The sequence below is a fragment of the Hemicordylus capensis genome, chromosome 1 (genome assembly GCF_027244095.1).
Source record: "Hemicordylus capensis ecotype Gifberg chromosome 1, rHemCap1.1.pri, whole genome shotgun sequence".
NCBI lineage: Eukaryota > Metazoa > Chordata > Lepidosauria > Squamata > Cordylidae > Hemicordylus > Hemicordylus capensis.
Window position 1 is genome coordinate 19665524 of NC_069657.1, and position 25709 is coordinate 19691232.

At 50.1% G+C, this 25709-nt stretch overlaps 1 protein-coding gene across 3 annotated transcripts in view; it reads right to left on the bottom strand.

The window, feature by feature from the left end:
- Positions 1 to 25709, bottom strand: part of KIF26A (kinesin family member 26A) — a 240406-nt gene that overhangs the window by 22519 nt on the left and 192178 nt on the right. For all 3 annotated transcript variants that reach the window (XM_053282826.1, XM_053282825.1, XM_053282827.1), the window contains 6 exons: positions 14877 to 15086; positions 8472 to 8565; positions 6263 to 6525; positions 5816 to 5999; positions 2583 to 2742; positions 1183 to 1345 (listed from right to left, as the gene is read on the bottom strand). In XM_053282826.1, coding sequence (XP_053138801.1) covers positions 1183 to 1345; positions 2583 to 2742; positions 5816 to 5999; positions 6263 to 6525; positions 8472 to 8565; positions 14877 to 15086 — 1074 coding nt within the window. The remainder of the gene's footprint in view (positions 1 to 1182; positions 1346 to 2582; positions 2743 to 5815; positions 6000 to 6262; positions 6526 to 8471; positions 8566 to 14876; positions 15087 to 25709) is intronic.

Below are 25709 nucleotides of genomic sequence, written 5' to 3' on the forward strand. Positions count from 1 at the left end.
GGGTGGGGGAACCCTTTAAAAAGTGTTCTAAGGGCGGCTGGGGTAGCAAGAGGGTACCTTACTGGCTTCATCATTGTCAGCAGTGGCTCCTTCCAGCCCCGCCGGCACCCCCCTTTAAGCAGCGCAGCCTGGTGGCAGCCCGGTTCCAGCCTCCACGGATGTGTGGGGACCATTTGCGTTACCTCCGTGCATCTGCAGAGGCTGGAACCGGGCTGTTGCTGGCCCACGCTTCAGGGAGATAGCGCCGACAGGGCTTAGAGGAGCCGCTGATGATGACAACCACAGAACCAGTAAGGTGCCCTCTGGCATGTACACACGCACACACACTCCACCCTTAGAACACTTTTAAAGTATCCCCCCACCTCTTTGCTTGAAAAGGGGAATCCTTACCAGAGTCCTCTTTACACACATAGACCTCGAACCGGTCTGTATTGGACCAAGCCTGGTTCGGATTGAACTTGGACCGGCCGCCTTTTTTTGAGGCCGGTCCAGTTCAAGTTCGAATTGGTCAAACCAGTTCTGCACACCCCTAGTTAAGGAATTTCTAGAACATTAGTTTTAGGTGTACACTTCAGAAACAAAGGGGAGAGGGATATTTTTTTGCAGCCCTTCATGTTCCTGCAGGGGCCTCTGTCATCAGAACAGAGGTTGGCACTTTTATTCCCACTTGCCCTATAAGCCACTTTCCTGGGGGCTGCCTCCTTAGCTGTCCCTGCCTCACAGCCTGCAGGGAGACAGCCCCAGTGCTGGGCTACCTTTCCTATCACTGATCTTGTTTTATTTGTCTCCTGATAGTTAGCAAGATGGCTTACGAGGATCTCTCCTCCTGCGAGATCCTCCCACCCCAAAGAATCCTGAAGAAGCGTTCTCTCTAATGTGGGTGCCGTCCACTCTGCCCTTGATGGATCCTTGTGGCTGAGCACCCACGAGGAAAACCCCTTGTGCTTCACTGACAGGGCCATGCCAGCCCACCCATCCTGACTGAGCTTGCTGACTCCCGGTGCCAGGGACACTGGGGCTGCAACCCACTTTCCTTTCTCAGAGGAATTAAACAGCAGGTACGGTCTCCGGGTCAAGATATGGCAGTCGAGGCATATTATCTAGAAATTCCACATTTCCCTCTGCGGAGCAAAGAGAATTATTTTCCAATGCCACACGGCTTTGTTACTTTGGCACACCAACCTTCGATTTCTTCTTCCTCATTCGGTGGATGCGCGAGGCCAGCTGAATGGTCATGAGACTTTCTGCATAATTGGCTGGGGAGTCGGAGATGTGAGCTAGCATGGTTGTCCTGCAGTTGATGTTCCCGAGCGATTCTCGCAGCAGCATGGTCAGTTTGTTGTCTCTGTGGGACAAAGCAGACGCACAAATGTGGGAGCCTGAGGTACGTACAATTCTTTCTTTAGGAGCTCTAAGCGCACTACTTGTTTGACCAAAGACCCGTGCATGGAAGCTTCAGGCTCACAGAAAAGCTGGGCACAACACTTCAAAGCCAGTGTAATGTATTGGTAAGAGTGCAAGACTCGAAACAGTGGCTGACATACAGAGCAAAGCAAGAGAGCTGGTGCAATAGGGAAGTGGCAATTTCTGATGCCCTCCCCTTCTCCAAGAAGCCTTCAGTGCCACCCAAAATATGTCCCCGAGGGTTGTGCGATCTTCAGGGGCATATTTTCAGTGGTACAGAGGGATTTCTGGGAAAGGCGTCAAAAATTGTCACTTCCCCAGTGCACCGGTGCAGTTAGTTGGGAAGTTCCATTAGGCTGTTCTCTCGCTGCACTGGTATATCCTTGTTCTGCATGTCAGCCAGAGCAACCTTCCCAGTATTCCTTCCCAGCAATTCACTGAAATTCTGGTGTTTTGTGGGGGATTCAACAGGGGTTAGAAACCTTGTATCATCTCTGACGGCATGTCATCATTAAGAGACCATCTGAAGCTACTTACTGAAAAGCAGACTAAATTCAAAAACATGGCCGACATTCCAATGCTGCAGTTGCGCAACAAATGAAGTTGTGCTAGTGCAAGAAGATATTGTTGCTGCATTGTGTCACAGGGATTTTTCAGAATTGTGCTATTGTGCAAAAGCTCCCTGCAAAACATATGAAACATGTAACGGATTGCATACCTTGCTGCGCAAGCACAAACATATTTGCAACAGCGCAACACTAGTCTGGAACGCAAGCTCCATAGGAACATAGGAAGCTGCTTTATACCAAGTCAAACCATCGGTCCATCTAGCTCAGTATTATCTACCCAGATAGCAGCAGCTTCTCCAAAGTTGCAGGCAGGAATCTCTCCCAGCTCTATCTTGGAGATGTCAGGGAGGGAACATGGAACCTCAGATGCTCTTCCCAGAGCGGCCCCATCCCCTAAGGGGAATATTTTACAGTGCTCACATGTGGTCTCCCATTCAAATGCTAACCAGAGAGGACCCTGCTTAGCAAAGAGGACAATTTATGCTTGCTACCACAAGACCAGCTCACCGGACTTAGCACAACGGCCTTGCATTAACAGCATCGGTCAGGATGTCAGCCCATGAGTCTGATACCTCTCCATTAAACCAGTGGGAAGGAAAATCCACTTACTTGTATGGTACGTGTTTGGCACCATTGATTAAGGCTAGGATGACACTGCCCAAGGCAGACAGGGACAGGCAGAGGGAACCCCCTCCTTCCCGACTCTTGCTTAGCACCTTCTCGCAGCTTCCGAGGTCAATGAGATGCAAACGGCTGCGTCCACCTGACACTGCAAAGCAAAGACAACACAGGTTAATCGCTGGTCCACCTCTGTGCTGAATGGCAGACGCAGTGATACTGATGTATCAACGAAATGCAAACTTCAGGGAACTGGCAGCATTTGCTAATCACTGGATCCATACACCTCAGCCACAAACACAAGCAGAGTGAAAGGGGTTATTACCACCCAGAGACGAAAGCTTGGGGTGGTATGCAAATCTGATTGATAGATAGATAGATAGATAGATAGATAGATAGATAGATAGATAGATAGAAATATTACTAGGAAAGGGTTGTAAAATAACACAAAAACTTTCAGCAGCTGTCCTCATCCATTCTGGTCCTGATCAATTCTCACCGTCCCACCTTTATGACAAAATGGGGGGAAATGGAGAACTGATTGGAGGTACGCTTTGAAGGGCGGTGGGGAAGGGAATGAACAAAAGTTTTAAAACAAGACAGTGCTGAATGAAACTGACATGCAGTGGGGCAGTTCACAGAAACAGTACCCCAGCTGGGTAGGACGGTTTCCCCTCCCACCTCATTCCAATGCTGGGGACTGAATCTGGGAAAGCAGGCTTGTCTACCCAGCTGGGACTTGGCAAATGATCACACTCCCCGCCTCGTACCTTGTTTTGCACTCAGAGACAATTTTTTAAAAGGGGGTGTGCCCAGCTCCCAAACTCAGGTAAGATAGATTTCCTAACCAACTAACAATCATGTGAACTGTCCTATAGGCTGGCGTCCTGACTAATGAAGCATTGGTGCTAGGGTACGGGGGACACACGATTTCAATGATTTCTCCATCCCCCAGAAGCCCTTAACTGAAAATATGTTCCCGAGGACTGGGGACCCAAATTTGAGAACCCCTGGAGCAAGGAATTGACTCCCTTTCCGCTTCTTAACCAGTGCTTCTACAGAAAACACCATATGGATACCTACAGCAAGATCCGGACCACTTGCAACCATCTTTATAACTTGAAATTGATACTTTGCCCATCTAGTAATTCTTTCAGGTTTCAGGAAACTGGAGCTCAGTCTTGCCGATACTGTCCTAACCAACCTTCCCTGTTCCTCCAAGCTCTGATTCCCACCCACTCCTTTTGTGTTCTTCTAACGGCATGTCTATACTATATACATTTAAACCAGTTTCAACGCAGTTTAATAGTCAAGGCTCTGAACTAAGGAACTAAGCTGGGAAGTATAATTGTCTGAGAGGGCAAGCAACCTCTCCCCAAAGACTGAGAATTGACAACTCTCTTAGAAAAATCAATATTCCCAGGGTTCTTTTGACCATTAGGCTGGTTTAAAATTAGTTGGCGAGGTCATTCTCACAATCAGAAACTGAAGCTATTCACACGTGGAGACAAAACCGGGCTAAGGAAACCCAGCTGGGTTTTGCCTGTGCGTGTGTGCTGCTGGGATCGGGCCCGATCCCGGCAGTGCCTCGGCGGCAAACCCTCCTCTGGAGCCACCCTCCTAAAAGAGGTTAGGAGAGCAAGTGGTCGCCTAACCCCGCTTTCCTGATCACCTGGCAAGCAGCCAGGCCTAGCAGACTCCCAGTCAGCATTGGGGAGGGGGGATCCCCATAAGGTGTGATGAATTATGGGAGTTTCCAGGGCAGGGCAATGCATCCTGGCACCTTGACCCTTCAAGCTGCTGGTAGCAGTCAGCAATCACCTGGGTGGGAGATCTGCCTGCACAAGAAGGAGCCCTTGATCGTCCACAGGGAGGTAAGCTTATTAATGCTTCCTCCCCACTAGCCCTTTCTCACTGATTGTGAGAAAGGGCTCACTGAGGCTGTGTGTAGTGCCTGAGAGGGTTCTGTGGGGAGAGCAGATCAGCCCACTCTCCCTGCAGACAAGCAGTCGCTCGCTGCTGGGCAGCCGGATCGGCCACCCACACGACTACTGGCTCCGTGATGGAGCCGGTAGAGGCTGCAGGGATCAGGGGCCACCTGGCCCCCAGAGGTCCCAGGACACCCCGCACAAAGGCTCGTTTTAGCCTCCCAGCGTGGGTCTCCTTGCGAGTCGCCACAGCATGGAGCCACCCCGTGGCGACTCACGATCAGGAAAATGGGATTAGCAGAGCGCTTGCTCCGCTAACTCTGTTTAAGCAGAGGGCTTCACTGGCGAGCTAGCTGCCAGAGAACCACCAGGACTGCCCGTGAGCCCAGGGCTTCTCACAATGGGAGAAAACTGGTCTGGGCTCCTTTAGCCCGTTTTTCTCCCATCGTGAGAATAGCCTCACTGAGGCTACTCACACGATGGGGTGAAATCGGGCTAGCCTCTGCTAGCCCGATTTCGCCCCATCGTGTGAACCACCAGGCTTGGCTGCGGGCCCGGTGGTTCCTAGGCAGGTAACCCGCCTAACGACCCCTGCCCTAAAACCAGGTTTGTGGAGCAAGAGGTTACTCCGCGCCGCGGTTGCTTGCAAGTAGACCCCCAGAGGGGAGGCGAAAAGCTGCCTCCTGGCTCCGGGGGTCTCCTCAGTATGCCCTGCGCGTTCACGCAGGGCATACTGGAGCTTCCAGGGGCCATGTGGCCCCCGAGCTCCCCAGCCCCCGCCAGCTCCGTCATGGAGCTGGCAATCATGTGGGTGGCCGATCCGGCCGCCCAGGGCTCTTGCTCTGATTGTGAGTGGGGAGAGCAGGCTCAGCCCGCTCTCCCCGCTCACTCTTATGAACCGGTTCTTACTGATCGTGAGACCCGGCTCACTATGTTGTGCCTGCGTTTGGGAGCTCTGTGTGCTCCCAATTTTGAGTTGGGTGGAAGCAAGGTAAGAGGACAACCTGGGTAGCTCTTCCTCCTACCTTGCTTCCACACAATCAGTTTTTCCTCCTACCTTGCTTCCACACAACTGAAAATTGGGAGCACACACAGCTCCCAAACCCGGGTAGAACACAGTTTTGGATTGTGTGAATGACCTCTAAGTTTAAAATGACATGCAGACTATCAGAAAAGCAACAAACATTAAAACACGTTTTAACCCGCCTGCCCACCTAATTTGGGGTTATAATGCAACTGAATGTCAGTCTAAAAATAAGCACAAGAATAAAGTGATTTGCAGTCAGACCAACGTACTTCCCCCTTTGCCACTCTTCTCCATGCGGTACTGATAGATATGGAGAGTGAAGAGCATGTGTGAATTCCTCCTGTCCTCTTCGTCACACTCGGGTTTGCTAGTACTCCTGGCCGCCAGCGCTGCATCGAGGAAAAAAGCAGCCTTCTCTGCTGTCGGGGCCCTCAATTCACTTTGATTTTGAAGCTGGCATATAAACAAGAAAACAACTAATTAGGATGAGGTGAACGATCTCCCCTCTCTGAACAGAGAAAGCCTCTAGGGTGCTAATGGAAACAAATATGTACACTCTGGGACTGGGGATTAAAAATGAAAAAGCAATTAAAAAATATCATCTTTTAAAATGGTGAGAATTGTTGTCAGATAAAAGGAATTTGAAGGGTGGGGTGGGGGGGATAACAGGAAACAAGGGGAAGCCAAGCTTTCAAACCTGCCCCGAGATCTTATACCTGTGTTCCACATATCGGATCTTCTCGCAGATAAACCCCGGGAGACTGTCCGTCCTGAAGACTGCCGGTGGCTACTTCAGATAACAAATCCTGAAGGTTTTCATCTTTGCCACTGATCTCCACAGCAGACACTCGAATTGAGAAACGGGTCCCGGTTTTTTCCTTGCGCTCGTTGATGAGTTTGAAGAGCCATGAAATAGCACAAGGGACAATCCCAAGGCTCTGCGTAGAGCTATCTTTCCCGATCATTGTGTAGGATTTGCCTAGAGGGAAGGGAAGGGGAAGCCCAATTGGCCCATTAAGGATACAGCCATAACCTCAGTGTCAGCTAGCCCCCCCGGCATGGGAGTGGGGGTTGTTCTGCTCATTAGCACAGTTCTTTCTACTATATCATGTCTAAGGAAAGGACAGCTGGTCTTGTGGTAGCAAGCATGACTTTTCCCTTAGCTAAGCAGGTTCTACCCTGGTTGCATATTAATGGGAGACTAGAAGTGTCAGCACTGTAAGGTATTCCCCTCAGGGGATGGAGCTGCTCTGGGAAGAGCAGAAGGTTCCAAGTTCCCTCCCTGGCAACATCTCCAAGATATGGCAGAGAGAGATTCCTGCCTGCAGCCTTGAAGCCGCTGCCAGCCTATGAAGACAATACTGAGCTAGACAGACCAATGGTCTGACTCAATATATGGCAGCTTCCTATGTTCCTATGTACTGGAGGAAGTTTTTTTTTCCCATTTGGCCCTCCCAGTACCTGCACCTCCCTTTCCTGCACATTTCATGTGCATAGAGAGAAATATGGGAACTACTTGTGAGTAAGTGAGGCATTGGGGACCTTGGCTGACATCCTGACTTACAAAGCGACAGTGGAATATAGGAAGCTGCTTTACACTGACCATTGGTCCATGTAGCTCAGTATTGTCTACACTGACTGGCAGTCAGGTTATTCCCAAACTCAATGGAAAGCAGGCTAAGGGATCTTAGCCCGCTTCTTATCCCGCTAAGGGATCTTAGCCCGATCATGGGAGCCACTGGGCTCGTGGGTGCTCCCAAGATGCCTAGCCCGCCTAAAACACCTTCCCCTTAAATGAGGTTAACGCTCCTTTAACCTCATTTCATTGCTCGAGTGTCACCGCGATGCGTGGCGACACACAAGTAGACCCCTAGCCAGGAGGCGCCAAGCAGCCTCCCGGGCTTGGTGGTCTCTCCAGGATGCTCTGCGCACTCGCGCGGGACATCCACGGGCCACATGGCCCCCAATCCCCGCAGCCCCCGCCAGCTCCATGATGGAGCCGGCAGTCGTGTGGGTGGCTGATCCGGCCGCTCAGGGCTCTGCCGCGATTGTCTGCAGGGAGAGCAGGCTAAGCCCACTCTCCCCGCAGACCTCACTGAGGCGCTTCACAGCAATCATGTGAAGCGCCTCAGTGGCCCTTCAACTGATTTCCCCTGTAATCCTCAGGTTTTCATACCTGGGTTTTCAATGGCTGAAGAATTGTGGACATTACAGTCCAACAACATCTGGCAATCCAAGCTTGAGAACACCCACTGTAACCAACTCAGAAGTGGAGCTTAAGAACCGGAAGTATTCTTCCAGCCCTGAGGTTTTCCAAATCCATTAACTGCACCACCCACACTAACCCCGTGAGTCTTGGGCAGCTCTCCCCAGCTAGGAGGCCAGGAACGGGCTATGAGTGGATGCCATCTGGCATTCAGAAATCTGATACAGGACCTTGGAAAAAAAACCACCCTGTTCAAACATGCCCTTAGATTATAGTTAACACCACACATTTTATAGACAATGGGAGAGAACAGATGTAAAGAGTGACTTTTTCACATTTCATTATTAATCCTTTGGTATTTGGCTCAATTAATTTCTTTTTCATGGCTAACTTTTTCTGTCCAAAGCCAATTAATTTCTCAAGGCCTCTTGGATAGTTTGAATGGAGTCCCACCTGTCCCTACAAAAAACCGATTCCTGAAGAAGCTAATATATAGATACATGGGGCTGCCTTTTACCCTTTTTCAAATGGATTTTTTTAAAAAGAAAAAGAAATACATTTCAGGTCCCAGCACAGAAATAAAGCGGGAGAAGTTTGCAAAGCTAATTAAAAAGAAATTCTAATCTATTCATATACTCCAGGTTTATTGTTTCAGGAGCTGACAGCATGTAATTACCAGGCTGACATAGTAATTAACTGTAATGAATTTGGGAGCTCACCAAGCTTGACATGACCAAAGCAAAAGATGCAACCATCTGCACCATTCACGACAGACTGGATTACTTCTGCTACTGTTCCTGAGCACACCTCCGCCTGAAAGAGAGGTGGGAAGCCAGTTACAGAGGCGGTACTGGTCTGCGCTTGATTGCGCCTTCAACATGAAAAGGGATGGTTCCAAATACAACATTTTTGCACATTTCACAGCATTAGTCATATTATTTTAGTAGCTACATTCAATTTCTTTTTCTCTAATAAAAGCTGCAGTATTCGCCTGCAATAGTTTCCTATCCCATTACCCTGGCTCCCATGGAGTATCAATTTTATGACCTCAGTAACAAAGAAAATGCTATCCGTTGAAGCGTGGGGCCAATATAATAGTTCATCCGTGTTTTCCCAGTTATAGCGGCAGCTACACGGCAAGGGAACGCCCCTAGATGGTGGCATGGTGGAGAGGAGATGAATTCAAGTGCCCCGAATGAGAATATTTGAAGATCTCTGTGCGCTCTCCGCACAGCCAGTTGATTCCCCATGCAACCAAGCAGCAGGGAGGCTTGGGGGCCAAAATGTGTCATCCCAGCCCCTGGAAATGCCATGATGCACTGCGCAAGTGTGGATCCCTGCTCCCCTCCCCTTAACTAGCCATGGTTAAGGCTAGTACAAATGTAATCCTTAAACAAGGTCAAGGCTACTGGGAGATAAAGTGCATGATCCTGCAAGATGCTACTGAACATGGTTTATGGTTTATTGACCGTCGCAACTCCCTGAATTCAACTCTTCGTGCATTGATTGATTTAGAAGTGTGGCATAATGCTAGAGTGCCACAACTAGCAGAACTGGGATGAAAGGAATGAACTGGGAAAACAAAGTCCAGCCTCTAGGAGTCCCACAATGCACTGTGCAAGCAGCTCAATGCATTGTGGAAATGCTAAAGGCCGGGTCACTCCTTCCCCTGGTCTCTATCATTTAAATGGCTGTCAGCTGCCCACATGCATGCCCTCCCACCTCACTTCTAGCCCGGGTAAAAAAACCTAGGCCACCCGGCGGAGGAGCACCGGGATCGGGACCCATCCCAGTGGTTCTCATGAGCAGCTACCTGGGTAGAGTTGTGCTAGCCTAGGTAGAGCTGGCAGTGAGAACGACCTCCAGTACTAAGGGGGGAAATGTATTAGAATGAAGTGTGGGGGAAATTTGGGGTTTTTGCATTCTAGATCCATATCTATATTATTAATTCTCCAAGATGGGCCATGCGTGGGGACGTGGTAGAAAGGAGGTGATTGGTTGACAGAGTTTGCAAGCAGAAGCACCTGAATGGGCAGTGGGGAGTCCATATGCAGATAGGGAGGAGGAGCCTGTGGCACTGTGGTGATTGGGCAGTGGGGAGTCCCTATGCAGACAAGGAAGAGGAGCCTGTGATGGTTAAGGTCAGTTGGAATGCAACTGTTACTGGTCGGAAGATGTTCTTGATTGTAAAGGAGAGGAATCTATCTATCTATCTATCTATCTATCTATCTATCTATCTATCTATCTATCTATCTATCTATCTATAAAAGGATAGCAGGCAGGGGTCTGCAAAAAGATGGGTCGTGAGGGAGGAAAGAGCCCCTTCAAGAGAAGGAGGATGCCATTGTGTGAATTAAATGAGGAAACAAGATCAACAAAATCTGTTAACTCATGGCGGGAGGGAGAGAGAGAACAAACATGAAGGGAGGGGAAAGAAAGAGTAGGGAAGAGCAAGTGGAGGAGAGAGAAAGAGAGAAAAAGAAGAGAGGGGGAAGAGAGACAGAAGGAAGGGCGAGGGACAGGCCTGAGCCTGTCAGCAGCCTGAGGGGAATGAGTGGCCATGGTGGCACTATCAAAAAGGAAGGACCCAGTCAACCACTGCTGCTGTTTGGGACTAATGAGGTCATTGTCAGAGGGAGGCAGGCAGGCAAGGGATGGGCCTGGGCCTGTCAGTGGCCTGAGGGGAACAAACGGCCATGGTGGCAGCAGCAGTGAGGAATGGCCCGGTCAACCACTGCTGCTGCTCCTGGGGGGAGGAGTGGGGCTCAGGTGAGGGTGGGGAGGTCTCTAGGGATGGGGGCTGAAGCTTGGCCAATAGGCGGAAGCAGTGCTGCAGCCATGACCAAGAAGGGTGAGGTGAATGGAAGCAATGGGATGGAGGAGGAGGAGGAGGAGGAGGAGGAGGAGGAGGAGTGCAGCTCAGGTGAGAGTGGGGAGATCTCTAAGGTGAGATCTCCTTAGAGTATCAATGCGCAGATGCTCTAGAGTGTGCGAGAGTTCCAGCACTGAAGCAGAGAGAAATAATGGTGGCGGTCAGGATGCAGAGGTGGAGGGCCGGCAGGAGAAGCCCCTCTGGCCAGAAGAGGTGGGTGGATGGCGGGCGAAGCCCCGCTGGCCAGGAAGATGAGGTGGTGGCGGGGAGAAATAATGGCAGCGGCGAGGAGGTGGGCAGACAGCAGGCAAAGCCCTACCAGCCGGGAGGAGGAGGTAAGAGACAGCGGCGGGATGGCCTGGCCCTGGCCCGCCCAATGGGGAGAGCTGCGGGGGAAGAGAGCGAGCGAGCGAGCTGCGGGAGGGAGAGCGAGCGAGCTGCGGGGGAAGAGAGCGAGCGAGTGAGCTGCGGGGGGGAGAGCGAGCGAGCTGCGGGGGAGAGTGCGAGTGAGCTGCGGGGAGGAGAGCGAGCGAGCGAGCTGTGGGGAGGAGAGCGAGCAAGAGAGCTGTGGGGGGAGAGCGAGCAAGAGAGCTGGAGAGCGAGCGAGCGAGCTGAGGGGGGAGAGCGAGTGAGAGAGCTGCGGGAAAATGCCACAGGCTCAGTGCACAACTGCATAGATGCTCTGTGCAGGGTCAACTAGTTTTTCCTTAAAAGGTCAGAAAACTGAGCATTTTGCCAATTAATTCTTTAGGGAGTCTGGTAAGAACTATATGCTCTACTTCAAAGCCAGTCAAATATTTAAAATGGTCAAATACTTAGGATTTTGAAAGTCAGATGTGTATTCCAAATGAGGTTTTGCTCTAGTTTGAAAAGCAACTTAAATCCAATGTCCAAAGTATAATCTCTTTGATGTGTTTAAATTCTGAGTTGACATTAACACTGCTTTTTCTGCTCTCCATAGCTGATGTTAAAAGCAGTGTTCCAAATAAATGGAAATTGCTCAGCCATGTTGCGAAATGTCCACTGCTTCCGATTCCCAGCTCAGAATCCACTTATTTCTCCTATCTCAACCAGTCCTTGGTTCAGTCCCTTCTCCTTCTTGCCCTCTACCCAATTGGTTGTCACTGTCACTGGCCTGGCATATATCTAATGGCCAAAATATGGTTGTCATAAACACACAGAAACTATTCACACAACCAGGAGAAATCGGGCTAAGGGAGCCTAGCCTGATTTCTCCTGGTCGTTTGCTGCCACGGGAGCTACACGGCTCTCGGTAGCAAACCACCTAAAGTAGCCCTCCCCTTAAATGAGGTTAGCGGAGCTAGCATTCTGCTAACCCCATTTGGTTGCTCATGTGCTGCCGCGCTGCGGCAATACACAAGGAGACTCCCGGGCTTGAGGGTCCCTCCAGGATGCCCCGTGTACTCGCACGGGGCAGCCTAGGACTCCCGGGGGCCGCGTAGTCCCCAATCCCCTCAGCCCCCGCCGGCTCAATGATGGAGCCGGCAGCCGTGTGGGCAGCCGATCCGGCCGCCCAGCTATGAGTGGCAGTTCACCTATGGGGAGAGCGGACTAAGCCCACTCTCCTCGCTCCGCAAACCCGGGCTAAGGGGTGGGCTACAGGAGCGGGTTAGCCACTCCAGAACCACTGGGCTCGGCTGCGAGCCCGGTGGTTCTGATGATCTAGCCCGATTTTTGCTGATCGTCAGTGTGTGAGCCCATAGTGAAATCATGGTTTGGTCATCATGTGTGAACCATCTCTTTGTCTTGGTGAGATTCAAGCCTTCTCCCCAAGGGAGAAGAGGATAGTGTTTGTCCATTTGAGACTAGCCCAGGACGCACTGGGCTTTGATAAATTAAATTGAGCATAGTATCATTTTTTCTCACTGTTAGCAAAAAACCTTTAAAAAAAAACTTGAACATGCAGCTCAAACTAATAAGAGAAGAGGAAAATATGAATTAAGGAGAAGGTTATATTACTCTCCTTAGCCCTCAGTCAAAGGAAAGGAGGTACAAAATTACATTTATATACCGCCTTGGAGTTGACTTTTAACGAAAGGCGGTATATAAATGTAAAGATAAATAAATAAAAAATAATGGATGAAAAGGGGAGTGAGGGGGGAAGGGATAATCTACAGAGTTGGAGGGGGTGGTCCAGTGTTCTCTCTTACAGAAAATTCCAGATGTTGTTGACTACAACTCCCAGCAGCCAAAGCCCTCTGCAACTAGGGATTCTGGGAACTGTAGTCAACAACATCTGGGATTCCCTCTTACAGGGAACAGTGAGGTGGTCCTAAAGAAACAAAATAATACTTCAGTTTAGTCCCTTACCCTCTGAAAATATGGAACTGCACGAATCAGACCATTAGTCCATCTAGCTCAGTATCGTCTATTCTGATGGGCAGCATTCTCCAGGAGACAGGAAGCTGGGACCTTCTGTATGCAAAGCAGGTACTCTACCACTGAGCTATGGCCCTGCCTCTTTTTTGCTGCTCTAGGAATCAATAATTGGCTATTCATGGCATGAATGGAAGCACTGGAGTCCAACCACAATTCAGCACAGCATTTTAAAGAAGAATGTCTATCTTTAGGAAACCTTTTTTTAGGAAACTCACATGTGTACTGAGAACCCCTGCACCTCTGCCCAGGTATCCATGCATCTTTCAGAGTATTCTGGGACATCTTGTAAAGTTTGGTTTACACTGCAAACTGTCCTGGTTTGTTGGACTTCGCTACTATCTCCACAGATGATATACAGCAGTCCTATGCATGCAAACCAGGCCTTTTCTAGGGTTGCCCTTCAGGTGGCCAGATTTGGCTTTAAAAAAGCCAAATTCTGGCTTATGGCCCATTTGACCCACAAGTATACCCCTTAGGTTCTGGAAACTCTTGGAATGCCCTCCCAAACAAAATTAGAGCCTCCCCATCCCTGGATGTTTTTAAAGAAAAATTTGAAAATATTCTTGTTTAATCAGGCTTTTAGTCCTTAGTTTTAAAGTTTAAGTTTTAAAGATATTTTTATCTATATTTTTAGCTGTTTTAATTGTTTTTCTGTTTTAAAATTGTAAACTGCCCAGAGATTTATATATTGAGAGGTATAAAAATGTGCTAGCTAAATAAATAAAGTGCAGTGCTCTTAATACTTACTTCTAGCCCCCACTGAATTAAACGGAGGACCAGTCTACGCACACAATAGAATGAAGTAGGGATGAGATGGCAGCATCATGAAGTGATAGGATAGACTGCATCAGAGCCAGCATGGCGTAGTGGTTAGAGTGCTGGACTAGGACCGGGGAGACCCGAGTTCAAATCCCCATTCAGCCATGATACTAGCTGGGTGACTCTGGGCCAGTCACTTCTCTCTCAGCCTAACCTACTTCACAGGGTTGTTGTGAGGAGAAACTTAATTATGTAGTACACCGCCCTGGGTTTCTTGGAGGAAGAGCGAGATATAAAATGTCATCATCATCATCATTTCAGGTGAGATCACATTTTTGCATGCTTCCCCATGGAAAAAATATATATCTGGAACTAGAAAATTGGTATTTCAGAGAGAGGGCTAGGATAAATCCTTTCTCCCTCTGCTAGTTCTATTTATTTACAGGGAGTTTTCCAACACAGGGGAGCATTCCAAACTGTGATCTCCCCCACCTGCAGTCTGGAGTGGTACAGTCCATTCAACCACTTCAGCATTACTACCACCGACTTCTGTTGTGTGTGCAGCCCAGACCTGAGCATACTCCTAAGCAAGCATACCCCTAAGCAAGTTGCAGCTCACATTGCTGAACGCCAGCGTCACTGCCCTGCAGCCATGCTACGAAAACGACATTTCTATTCAGCTAAATACCTGAAGCACCCACTTGACGCAAAATACTTCCTGAGAAAGCACAGATAACCCCATGCATAGAAATACTCTGCCAAAACTGAGCCTTAGAGGCACCCATTGATTTGAACAGCAACTGCAACTGTTGTATGTGTGTTTTGCTTTAAATAACACAAGGAAGTACAGGGAAAAGTAGGCACTGAGTAGAATTATCTCCACAGATATTGCTTCTTAATTTCACATCTGGGCTAAATTAAACCAGCGTGAGACCTTGCGCACTGACTATTAATTAGCATGCCTTCCCAGTAATTAAACCAACTAATCCAAAGGGGGGGAAATCCCCTAAAAGCTGCAAAAAATTCTCTTGCTAGAATTAAAATGCCGTGGCAGCGACCCAAATGATTAGCTTCATATGTTCAGCTCCGGTACCTGGGAAGCATCCTGGGGAAAGACCGCATCAAAGGCAAACATCTTTGGGACGGCCACAGCTCCTCTTCGGTGCCCTGTGTTGGAAGGACCGCTTGCGGTCGGGTCGTAAAGGGTGATCTGCTTTTTCCGTGGGTCCACCTTCAGAAATGACATGGATTCCGATGTGTCATGTGTTCCTTGCGAGGGGCAAATCCTCACCATCACTTTCACCTGCAAGTCATCATGAATGAATGGATTTGGCTTTTAACTACTGCTACTACAAATACTCAAATACCACTTTTCAACAAAAACTTACCAAAGAAGTTTACGCAGACAAGTAATAAATAAATAAGGTGGTTCCCAGTCCACCAAAGGGTTCACAATAAAAAAGAAACACAAGTTAGACAACAGCAATGGCCACTGGAGAGATGCTGTGCTGGGGCTGGATAGGGTCGGTTGCTCTCCCTGTACTAAATGTAAGAGAATCATATCGGTGACAACTGATCACAGCTTCTCAAGCTAAATATTCCTCTCTCTTTTTAAAGTTAACTATTTGAGGTCAGGAATTCCTCAGCTCAGACTTTAAATTCAAGCCAGATAAAAATTCTGGCATTCTCAGTATTGCTTCATCTTTAAACTGAAGCTCGTTTCTGGGCTTGAACCTGGCCAACTTGACTGGCATCTTTAATGTGAACCAGACTATAGAGATTGGCCAGGGGTCAAGAAATGTTGGCTCTGTTCAGGAGCCAGACCAAAAAAAATTTACTTGGTACATTTCTGTTGGTACGTTACTCATCAGGATCTTTTTCACGCATCAGGCATAATTTTTCACTCGTCACAGACAAGTAGACTAGTGGATTTCCTGAGCCCCGAGATTGGCCCAAGCTTCGTGACTGAGATTCAAATCCAGGTCTCCCAGTCTAAATCCAGGACTCAGTCTGCTAAAGCATGCCGGCACACCACTGGCCCATGTGCCACTAAAACCAACAAGACTTCCAAGTACACAACAGCCGCACAGTGGACACACGGAGCTCACCACGAGCCATTGTCTTTAGAGATGGAACGTTCCATGCACCTGTCCCCACTTCGCAAATGCAATAGTACATGAGAAGCTGAGGTGGCCAGTACCATGTAGGGGGGATAAATGCTCATGGTCATTTTTTGACAGGTCTACACCCCTAGGGATGGGAAATAGGTGACGGCATTGCAAGACTTTCAGTTTTCAGTGTGTTATCATGCTTTTATCGTCCTGACCATCAGGTCTGCACCAAACAAACTTGCAATAGTATTTTAAGAGCTTTTAAAAGTTTTAAACACACAAAAACTACAATATAATTTTATCAATATTGTCAGAGGAATGGTTTAGGTCCAGAGCATTTAAGAGAACACCTTCTCTCCCCTGCTAACTGGGCAAAGAGGCATCTTTTTAACATGGTGATTCTCTTTATTTAGCAGGGGGAGAGTAACTGGCCCTCTCCACCCCCAGCACAGGACCTCCAGTGACTGTGGCTGGTGTCTATCTTGTCTTTCTTTTTAGATTGTGAGCCCTTTGGGGACAGGGATCCATCTTATTTATTTATTATTTCTCTGTGTAAACCACTTTGGAAGCTTTTGGTGAACAGTGGTATATAAATATCCGTTGTTGTTATAAACCCTGCAGCCTATTGAGATTATCTGGGAAGGTCCGTCTGCAGTTGCCGCCAACTCATCTGGTGGCTACCCAGGGAGGATCTACACACGAGCAGCGTGTAGAGCCTTACTGGACTTTGCGGGGAGAGTGGGCTTAGTCAGCTCTCCCTGCAGACAGGGAGGCGAGTCTCACAGTCAGTGAGACTCACCGGGAAGTGGTTTGCAGGCAGGAAGTCTCACCAGGAAGTCTCAACGGGAAGTCAAGCAGGCAGGAAGGCCTGGACAGTCAGATCAGCCGTCCACACGACTGCTGGCTCCATTACGGAGCTGGTGGGGGCTGTGGGGATCGGGGGCCGCACGGCCCCTGGGAGTTCCAGGATGCCTCGAACGAGCACACGGGGCATCCTGGAAAGACCCCCGAACCTGGTAAGCTGCTTGCAGCCTCCCGACTGGGGGTCTCCTCATGTGTTGCTGCAGTGCGGTGCTGCTCTGCGGCAACACATGACCAAAAAACCCAGGCTAGCTGAGCGCTCGCTCTGCTAACCGGGGCTAAGGGGAGGGGGAATTAGCGGGGGGTTGCTGCCAGGAGCCGTGCTGCTCCCATTGTAGCACACAACCATGAAAAAACAGGCTAGGCTCCCTTACCCACTTTTTGGCGGTCGTGAGAGTCGCCTCAATCACTACTGCGGCCGTGGGCGGCCGGATTGGCCGCCCACACGACTACCGGCTCCATCATGGAGCCAGTGGGGGCTGCAGGGATCGGGGGCCACTCAGCCCCCGGAAGTCCCAGGATCCCCCGCGTGAGTATGTGGGGCATTCTGGGGGGACCCCCGAGACCAGGAGGCTGCTTGTAGCCTCCCGGTCGGGGGTCTACTTGGGTGTTGCTGTGTGCCTCGTTTAAGGGTAGGGGGATTTAGGCGGGTTATTCGCCTTGGAAGCACCAGGCTCACCCATGGGCCCAGTGGTTCCAACGATCACTGGAAAGTGGGCTAAGGGAGCTTAACCGCTTTCCAGTGATCGTGGGAATAGCCTCAGGGTTTTCATTGTTGCCCTGAGGCTTTTGAATGTGTTCCCTGCTAAAATAAGAGCCTCCCCATCTCTGACAGCTTTTAAAAAGACTGTTAAGACACATGTAAAGGCTATGCACACAACTGGGAGGGGGGAGCAGGAGCAGGCGGGGGGAAGGCTGCATGAAACTTACCTTCGCCCCGGATGATCCTTCAACAGTAGCGGGAAGCGCAGTCCACACTCCTACACGGTGAGGCTATTCACACGATGGTAGAAAATTGGGCTAGCCTTTGCTAGCCCAATTTTCTACCATCGTGGGAACCACCAGGCTCGGCTGCAAGCCCGGTGGTTCTTAAGTGGGTCACCCACTTAAGTAGTCTGGTGCTTAAACTGGGTTTGCAGAGCGAGCGCTCTGCAAACCCGGTTTTTGCAGTCATGAGTTGACGCGGTGTGGCTCCGTGCTGCGGCTACTCACGAGGAGACCCCCAACTGGGAGGCTGAAAAGCAGCCTCCTGGCTTGGATGCCTCTCCAGCATGGCCTGCGCAGTTGCGCAGGGCATGCTGGAGCTTCCGGGCGCTGCGTGGCCCCCGAACTCTCCAGCCCCTGCCGGCTCCGTGATGGAGTCGGCAGTCGTATGGGCAGCCGCTGTGACTGCCCAGAGCAGACTGTCTGCTCATGTGCGAAGAGAGGTGGTTCCCCAGGTGGCTCCCACTGATCATAGGAACCACCTCGATCTGTGCTGCTCACGCAGTGTAGATCTCCAGAGGCCGGGACAATGTGTTCTGGCCTTCACGTATCCCACAATGCACCATGCAACAAGCATGGCACATTGGGGGATACCCCCATAGGACGGGCACTCTAAGTGCCTGTCTCTGGACCGGGTCTCACAATCCGTGAGACCCCGTTTCTTGCAGTGAGCGGGAAGGGAGCCCTGGGCAGCCAGATCGGCTGCCCACACGATTGCTGGCTCCGAGACGCAGCCTGCGGGGGCTGGGGGGAGTGGGGGCTGCGTGGCCCCCGGAAGCCCTGCACGAGCGCGCAGGGCATACTGGGGAGACCCCCGGAGCTGGGAGGTGGCTTTTCGCCTCCCGCTCAGGGGTCTACTTGCGAGTAGCCATGCCGCAGAGCCACACCGCGGCTACTCACGAGCAGATAGCCCAGGTTTGCGGAGTGCTCGCTCCGCAAACCCGGGCTAAGGGGCGGGCTACAGGAGCGGGTTAGCCGCTCCAGAACCACTGGGCTTGGCTGCGAGCCCGGTGGTTCTGACGATCAGCAGAAATCGGCCTAGCAGAGGCTAGCTCCTCTGTCAGAATAGCTCCTCTGTGTCATGCAACCTCAGAGCAGGGGTTAAGGGTGCACTCACATCCTTAACCTCGGTAAAAGGCTGGGGTATAAAGCTGGGTCTGCTGGTGGTCAATGCCAGGATCCACGCAGATCCCAGGCTGGGCAGCCTGAGCCTGCGTCAGTCTGCTCGTGAGAAAAGCCTTGTATTCATTAGGTCTTTCAATTAGACTTACAGAATCTATCACAGTTTTTAATTGTTTTGATGCTTTAACTTTGTTTTTTAATTTGTGCTGTTTTATTGTAAACTGCCCAGGGACGTGAATTTTGGGTGGTATACAAATATGCCAAATAAATAAATAAATAGTCAAATAGACAGAAATTGTCGGGAATGTTCTCCAAAGATTACTCCATGGAGAGACTACAACAATTTGTCCTTAGTTACCACAACTCTCTCACCCACACCCTATGAAGGCATTCACACAATCAAAAACTGAGGTCATTCACACAATCGAAAACTGTGTTCTACACAGGTTTGGGAGCTGTGTGTACTCCCAATTTTTGATTGTGTGGAAGCAAGGTTAGAAGAAAACCTGGGTAGAAGTGATTGTGTGGAAGCAAGGTAGGAGAAAAAGCTACCCAGGTTTCCCTCTAACCTTGCTTCCACACAATCACGTCTACCCAGGTTTTCCTCTAACCTTGTTTTCACACAATCAAAAATTGGGAGTACACATAGCTCCCAAAACCGGGTAGAACACAGTTTTTGATTGTGTGAATGACCTCAATGTCTCTGTGCAATAATGACTGCAATTTTACCCTCATTTGGGGGTAGGAATAAAGAACAAGTGATAACAGAGAAAACTGTGTGCAAACAACAGTATCACCTGCTTTCCATCTCTTGGGGTGGTGGTGGTGGTAGACATTGCCTAAAATCACTATGAGCATTCATTCCCTGAGATGGTAGAGATGGCCAGAATTTGTGGACCTGGCTCCTGGACTAAAACATCCCCAACAAATACACCACAGAGCAACCAAGGCTGACATGCAAAGTCTGGCTCAGACAAATATATTGAGAACAGCACACTGACACACTAGAACAGACAAATACGTGTTCCTCAAAGGGATACCAGTCCAGAAAGCTTATGCTGTCCCCAAATATAATTGCACATTTTACCCATCTCAGGAAATATTTATCAGCATGCAGCATTGTACATTTTTCTCCAAAGAACAAAGGGGTTAAATAGCCACTGAAGCTTCTCTGGCTGGCAGGGGAGAGAACTTCACTGCTAGGAATATGGCATCCCTCAGACATGTTCGCTCTGAAAAGTGGCCCTCTTATTTCAGTGCTTGGCTTTCTCTCTCCCCCTCTCCGCATCCACCCATGTTGATACGAATATGAAAAGACAGTCCTAAAAAATAAGCGAGGCTTAAAATAAAAGAAGCAGTTGCTTCAAAAGGGAAAGAGTGTATTGTAGGTGACACGTTTAGGACTGCCTCCCCATAAAAGCTGTATGAAGCTAGCAGTATGTGCTAGAGAGCTTCCTCCAACCTTGACATACCACCAAGGGGGCACAGGAAAGAATCTTTGCTGTGCAAAAATACAAAGAAGAGGCTGCCACTTCAAAAAATGCACTGCATTATAAGAAGACTCTTAAGTGCATGCAGCTCTCTAAATACACAGATAAACCATATTTTCCTTTCTATGACGCTTTATGGTTAGAACACAAACGGTTACTAAGGTCATCATGTTTCATCCTGACCCCAAGAGGATGCTACCTTCAGCATTAGAAATTTCTTCCGTATGTCTTCAGAACAATACCTTGAGTCCAAGAAATGATGTGAGCCAAGACTGATACTCTGAATCTAGAAACTAAGAGATATCTATCATAATGAGTCATATAGGCTGCGTTTGGACATAATGCCAAACCAGAGATAAACATGCCAGAGGTTTGGATTTGTGGTCATCCAAATGCATCAAACCGGGGTTTCATCACCCAACCAACCGTCAGTTCCGCTCCCAAGCCTGAATTTGAAACTTCAGTTTGTAGTGGGTTTTGCTGCTGAATCCTGAGGTTAGAAGGTGGCACTGTGTCGTCCAATTCTGCCACTGGTATAACCTGGGTTTTGTGTGCAAGCTCCTCCCACTAACATTGAGAGGAGAGCTGATCTTGTGGTAGCAAGCATGACTTGTCCCCTTAGCTAATCCCCTAGGGGATGGAGCTGCTCTGGGAAGAGCAGAAGGTCCCAAGTTCCCTCCCTGGCAGCATCTCCAAGAAACGGCTGAGAGAGATTCCTGCCTGCAACCTTGGAGAAGCCGCTGCCAGTCTGTGTAGACAATACTGAGCTAGCTGGACCTATGGTCTGACTCAGGATATGGCAGCTTCCTATGTCCCTATTTGCCAATGAGAGTGTCTGGCAATGGAGACATGCATGAAGGGCTGGAGGGCCGTTGTCACTCAGCCCAGTTGCTAGATGCATGAAATCCCAGAGGAAGGGTCCCTCAGCAACACATTTCCCATGCCTGGCAACTGCCATGAACCAAGAGTGTGAGCGCTCCCTCTGACAACCCCCCCCCACTTAACACATATCCATCCTCCCCCCACCTGCCCCACATGGTCACCTGGCTAGCCAAAAAGAGGTCTGATCCACAGGTGCCTTGCCCTGGGATCAGTCTTCCCTCTAACAGGGATTCCCAGATGCTGTTGACGATAACTCCCAGCATCCTCAGCTGCAATAGTCTTTGCTTGAGGGTTATGGGAGTTGTAGTCAACAACATCTGGAAATCCCTGTTAGAGGGAACACTGCCTGCGATGCCCCATGACAGCCGATTTACATACACAGCAATGCTGGTCTCAGCCCAATCTGTTTAGCTCTGGCCATAGGATCCATCCCAGGTCTTTCCTAGAGTAGTAGAGTAGTTTTTCTCCTTCTGCAGTAACACTAAAATCAGGGTCCATCCTATGACATGGATTGGCAGGAGAATCAGGACAGAGAAAGGAAAGGACTTCTTCACGCAGCATATTACTTCATGGAATTCATGTCACAAGATGTGGCCATGAGTTCAGATGGCTCTAAAAGGAGATTAGATAAATTCATGGAGGTATTTATTTATGACTACAAGTCATGACGGCTGTATTTAGTTAATTTAGTTAGTATATTTGTACACTGCCCCAAACTCTGGGCAGTTTACAACAAACGCTATCTATAAATGGATATGCTATCTCCAAGCTCAGAATCAGAATGCCTCTAAATATCATTTGCTGGCTTATGGCCTTCTGAGAGGCAACTGGTTTCTTCCTGTATGCAACAGATACTGTCAAGCCAGGACTGAATTCAGTCTTCGCAAATTCAACCCTGAAAACATACATAGCAAGAAGACTGTGGGGCTCTTCTCACAATCAGCAAAAATCAGGCTAGGAGAGCCCAGCCCGATTTTGGCTGATCGTGTAAACCACCGGGCTCGCAGGTGAGCCCGGTGGCTTACAAGCGGCTAGCCCGCTTTTGAAGCCATCCCCAAAGCCGGGGTTTGTGGAGCGAGTGCTCCGCAAACCCAGGCTTCTGGACTGTGAGTAGCCGCGGTGCAGCTACTCACAAGGACCCCCCCCCCCCCGGAGGAGAGGTGAAAAGCCGCCTCCCAGCTCCGGGGGTCTCGCCAGCATGCCCTGCCTGCTTGCGCAGGGCATGCTGGAGCTTCCAAGGGCCGTGAGGCCCCCGCTCCCCCCAGCCCCGTCACGGAGCCGGCAATTGTGTGGGCGGCCGATCTGGCCACCCAGGGCTCCCTCTGCAATCGTCTGCAGGGAGAGCGGGCTAAGCTCTCCCCACTCACCCCACCAAACCAGGTCTCACTGATCATGAGACCTGGCTCCGTGAGGCTCTACACACAAGCAGGGAGCTCGCCCTGGACTGCCCCAAGCAGAGTTAGGCTGGTCATGGGAAGCAGCGGGATCCTCAAGGACTCAAAGGCCTTAACAAACCTGGCTTTTAGCTGAGGTACCCTGGTATCGTGTAGAGCAGGGATTCTCAACATTGGGTCCCAGATGTTATTGGACTTCAGCTCCCATAATCCCAAGCCAAAAGCCACTGGACCTGGGGATTATGGGAGTTGAAGTCCAATAACATCTGGGGACCCAACATTGAGAATCCCTGGTGTAGAGCGCCTGTTTGATGGGGGAATGCCCAATGCAACACATGTGCCTCACACTGCATTTAAGGATACCTGGAAGCCAGAACAAGAAGTTCCAGCCCCGGATCCCTCTGCCCTAGTCCATGCTTCACAGAGCTGCACGGCAGGGCTGCCTATGTGGGCGCATGGGAAGTACGGTGAGGATGGACTGTACAGTGCATGGGAGGTACGGTGAGAGAGGAGAGCTGGTCTTGTGGTAGCAAGCATGACTTGTCCCCATAGCTAAGCAGGGTCTGCCTTGGTTGCATACGAATGGGAGACTTGATGTGTGAGCACTGGTAAGATATTCCCCTCAGGGGATGGAGCCACTCTGGAAAGAGCAGAAGGTTCCAAGTTCCCTCCCTGGCTTCTCCAAGATAGGGCTGAGAGAACCCCCTGCCTGCAATCTTGGAGAAGCAGCTGCCGGTCTGTGAAGACAATACTGAGCTAGACAGACCAATGGTCTGACTTAGTATATGGCAGCTTCCTATGTTCCTATGAACAGTTTGGTCACCTAGGGGGAAGGTAGGCCTTCCTCCCGCAACTCCCCACCCCCGGCCAGGGACGATCGTGTGAATCACCCCAGTTCCTCCGAGCATATGTAAATGACACAATCACTGTGGTGGTGGGTGAAAAACTGAGGTACTAAGTTGGGATGTGTGCCGTATGGATACAATAGGGGTGGAGCTATTGGGAGCGCCTAACACAGCTCTCTCAATCTCTAGGAGGGCAAATGTGGGTCTCTGAGCAGGCATGGATCCCATTAGTATGATGCACAGAGACCATGCAGAAGAAGTCCTCTTTTCTCATCAGTACTCTTGCTACTCCCATTTCCAATGAAGGGCTGGAGCTTGGAAGGGGATTCTTGTGCAAGAAAATGAACCACTACATTGTTCCCGTTTTGCTCTCTTGAGAATGAGTGCAATATGGAAATGTGACTAGCCCCTTGAGGATTGTGACTTGGGTAGGGTGTGGATCAAAACAAACAAACAAACAAACAAACAAACAAACAATGCCTTGAGACATCTTCTTTGATCTTGGGAGGAGAGCTGGTCTTGTGGTAGCAAGCATGACTTGTCCACTTTGCTAAGTAGGGTCCGCCTGCTTAGCAATGGAATGGGAGACTACATATGTGAGCACTGGAAGATATGCCGCTCTGGGAAGAGCACCTGCCTGCTTGCATGCAGAAGGTCCCAAGTTCCCAGCCTGGCACCCCCAGATAGGGCTGAGAGAGACTCCTGTCTGTAACCCTGGTGAAGCTGCTGCCAGTCTGTATAGACCAGTGTTTCTCAACCACCAGTCCATGGACCAGTGCCGGTCTGCAAGGTATTGGATACCAGTCCGTGAGGCATCACTAATAAAAACCACCCACCCCAAAAAACCAATTTCGGGCCGGCTCCTTGAAAATGAACATTATCCAGCAGTGAGTGATGCCTGGAAATCAGCTCCAGAGAGCTGCCCGAAATTGTTTTTTGGGGGAGTTGCCTGGGAGTGGGGGTGAGGGGGGCATGCTCCTTACTAACTGCTGGTCTGGGAAACTGCACACGAATAATGTACTGGTCCATGACTCCAAAAACGTTGAGAAACACTGGTGGAGACAATACTGAGCTACAGTGGTGTAGCTAGGGGAGAGGAGGACCAGGCTCATCCCTCTCCCCGGCAGCCCCTCAGAGTGAGAGAGAGATTGAAGAAAATAGAGAGGGGTGGAGCAGGGGGAGGGGGCCCCCCTCTGCTCAATTATAACGACACCCCTGCTGAGCTAGATGGACCAATGGTCTGACTCGTTATATGGCAGCTTCCTATGTTCCTAGGAGCCAACTCCAAAAGTTAGGAGCCAGACAAGGGACGCAGGCGAGCCTGGTGGTTTACAAGCAGCTAACCAGCTTGAGAAGCCCTCCTCTTAGCCCAGGTTAGCAGAGCGAGCGCTCTGCTAACCGGGGTTAATGGATTGTGTGCTGCTGCGTGGCAGCTCCACGCCACCTCACGAGGAGACCCCCGACCGGGAGGCTAAAAAGCAGCCTCCCGGTTTGGGGGTCTCTCCAGCATGCTCCATGCGCTCACACAGGGCATGCTGGCAATTCCAGGGTCCGCGTGGCCCGCGAACTCCCAATAGCAATAGCACTTACATTACTTACAATAGCACCCAAGCCCCCTGCGGCTCCGTGACGGAGCTGGCAGTCGTGTGGGCAGCCAATCCGGCTGCCCAAGCAGGACTTGCTGATTGTCTGTGGGGAGAGCGGGCGTAGCCCACTCTCCCCACAAACTCTTTCCAAGCGGGTCTCACTGATCATGAGACCCGCCTCTTAGTAATGGATGTTGTGGAGGGGGGAGGTTAATGGGCTTCTTTTTGTCCCCTTTCCAAGTATCTTGCTTAGAACAGAAACAGGGCCGCCTGGGACAAATAAAGGTTTTATTAGGAACACAGGAAGCTCCCTTTTACTGAATCAGTCCACCTAGCTCAGTATTGTCTGCACTGACAGGCAGCAGCAGCTCTTCAAGGTTTCAGGCAGGAGTCATTCCCAAGCCCTACCTGGAGCGGCCAGGGACTGAACGTGGGACCTTCTGCCTGCAAGCAGATGCAGTCACTGGCCCAAATGCAAACCAAGGCAGACCCTGCTTAACAAAGGGGACCATTCATACTTGCTACCACAAGACCAAGCCACCTAATGGCGCAGCGGGAAATGACTTGACTAGCAAGCCAGATGTTGCCCGCTTCGAATCCCCGCTGGTATGCTTTTCAGACTATGGGGAACCCCTATATTGGGCAGCAGCA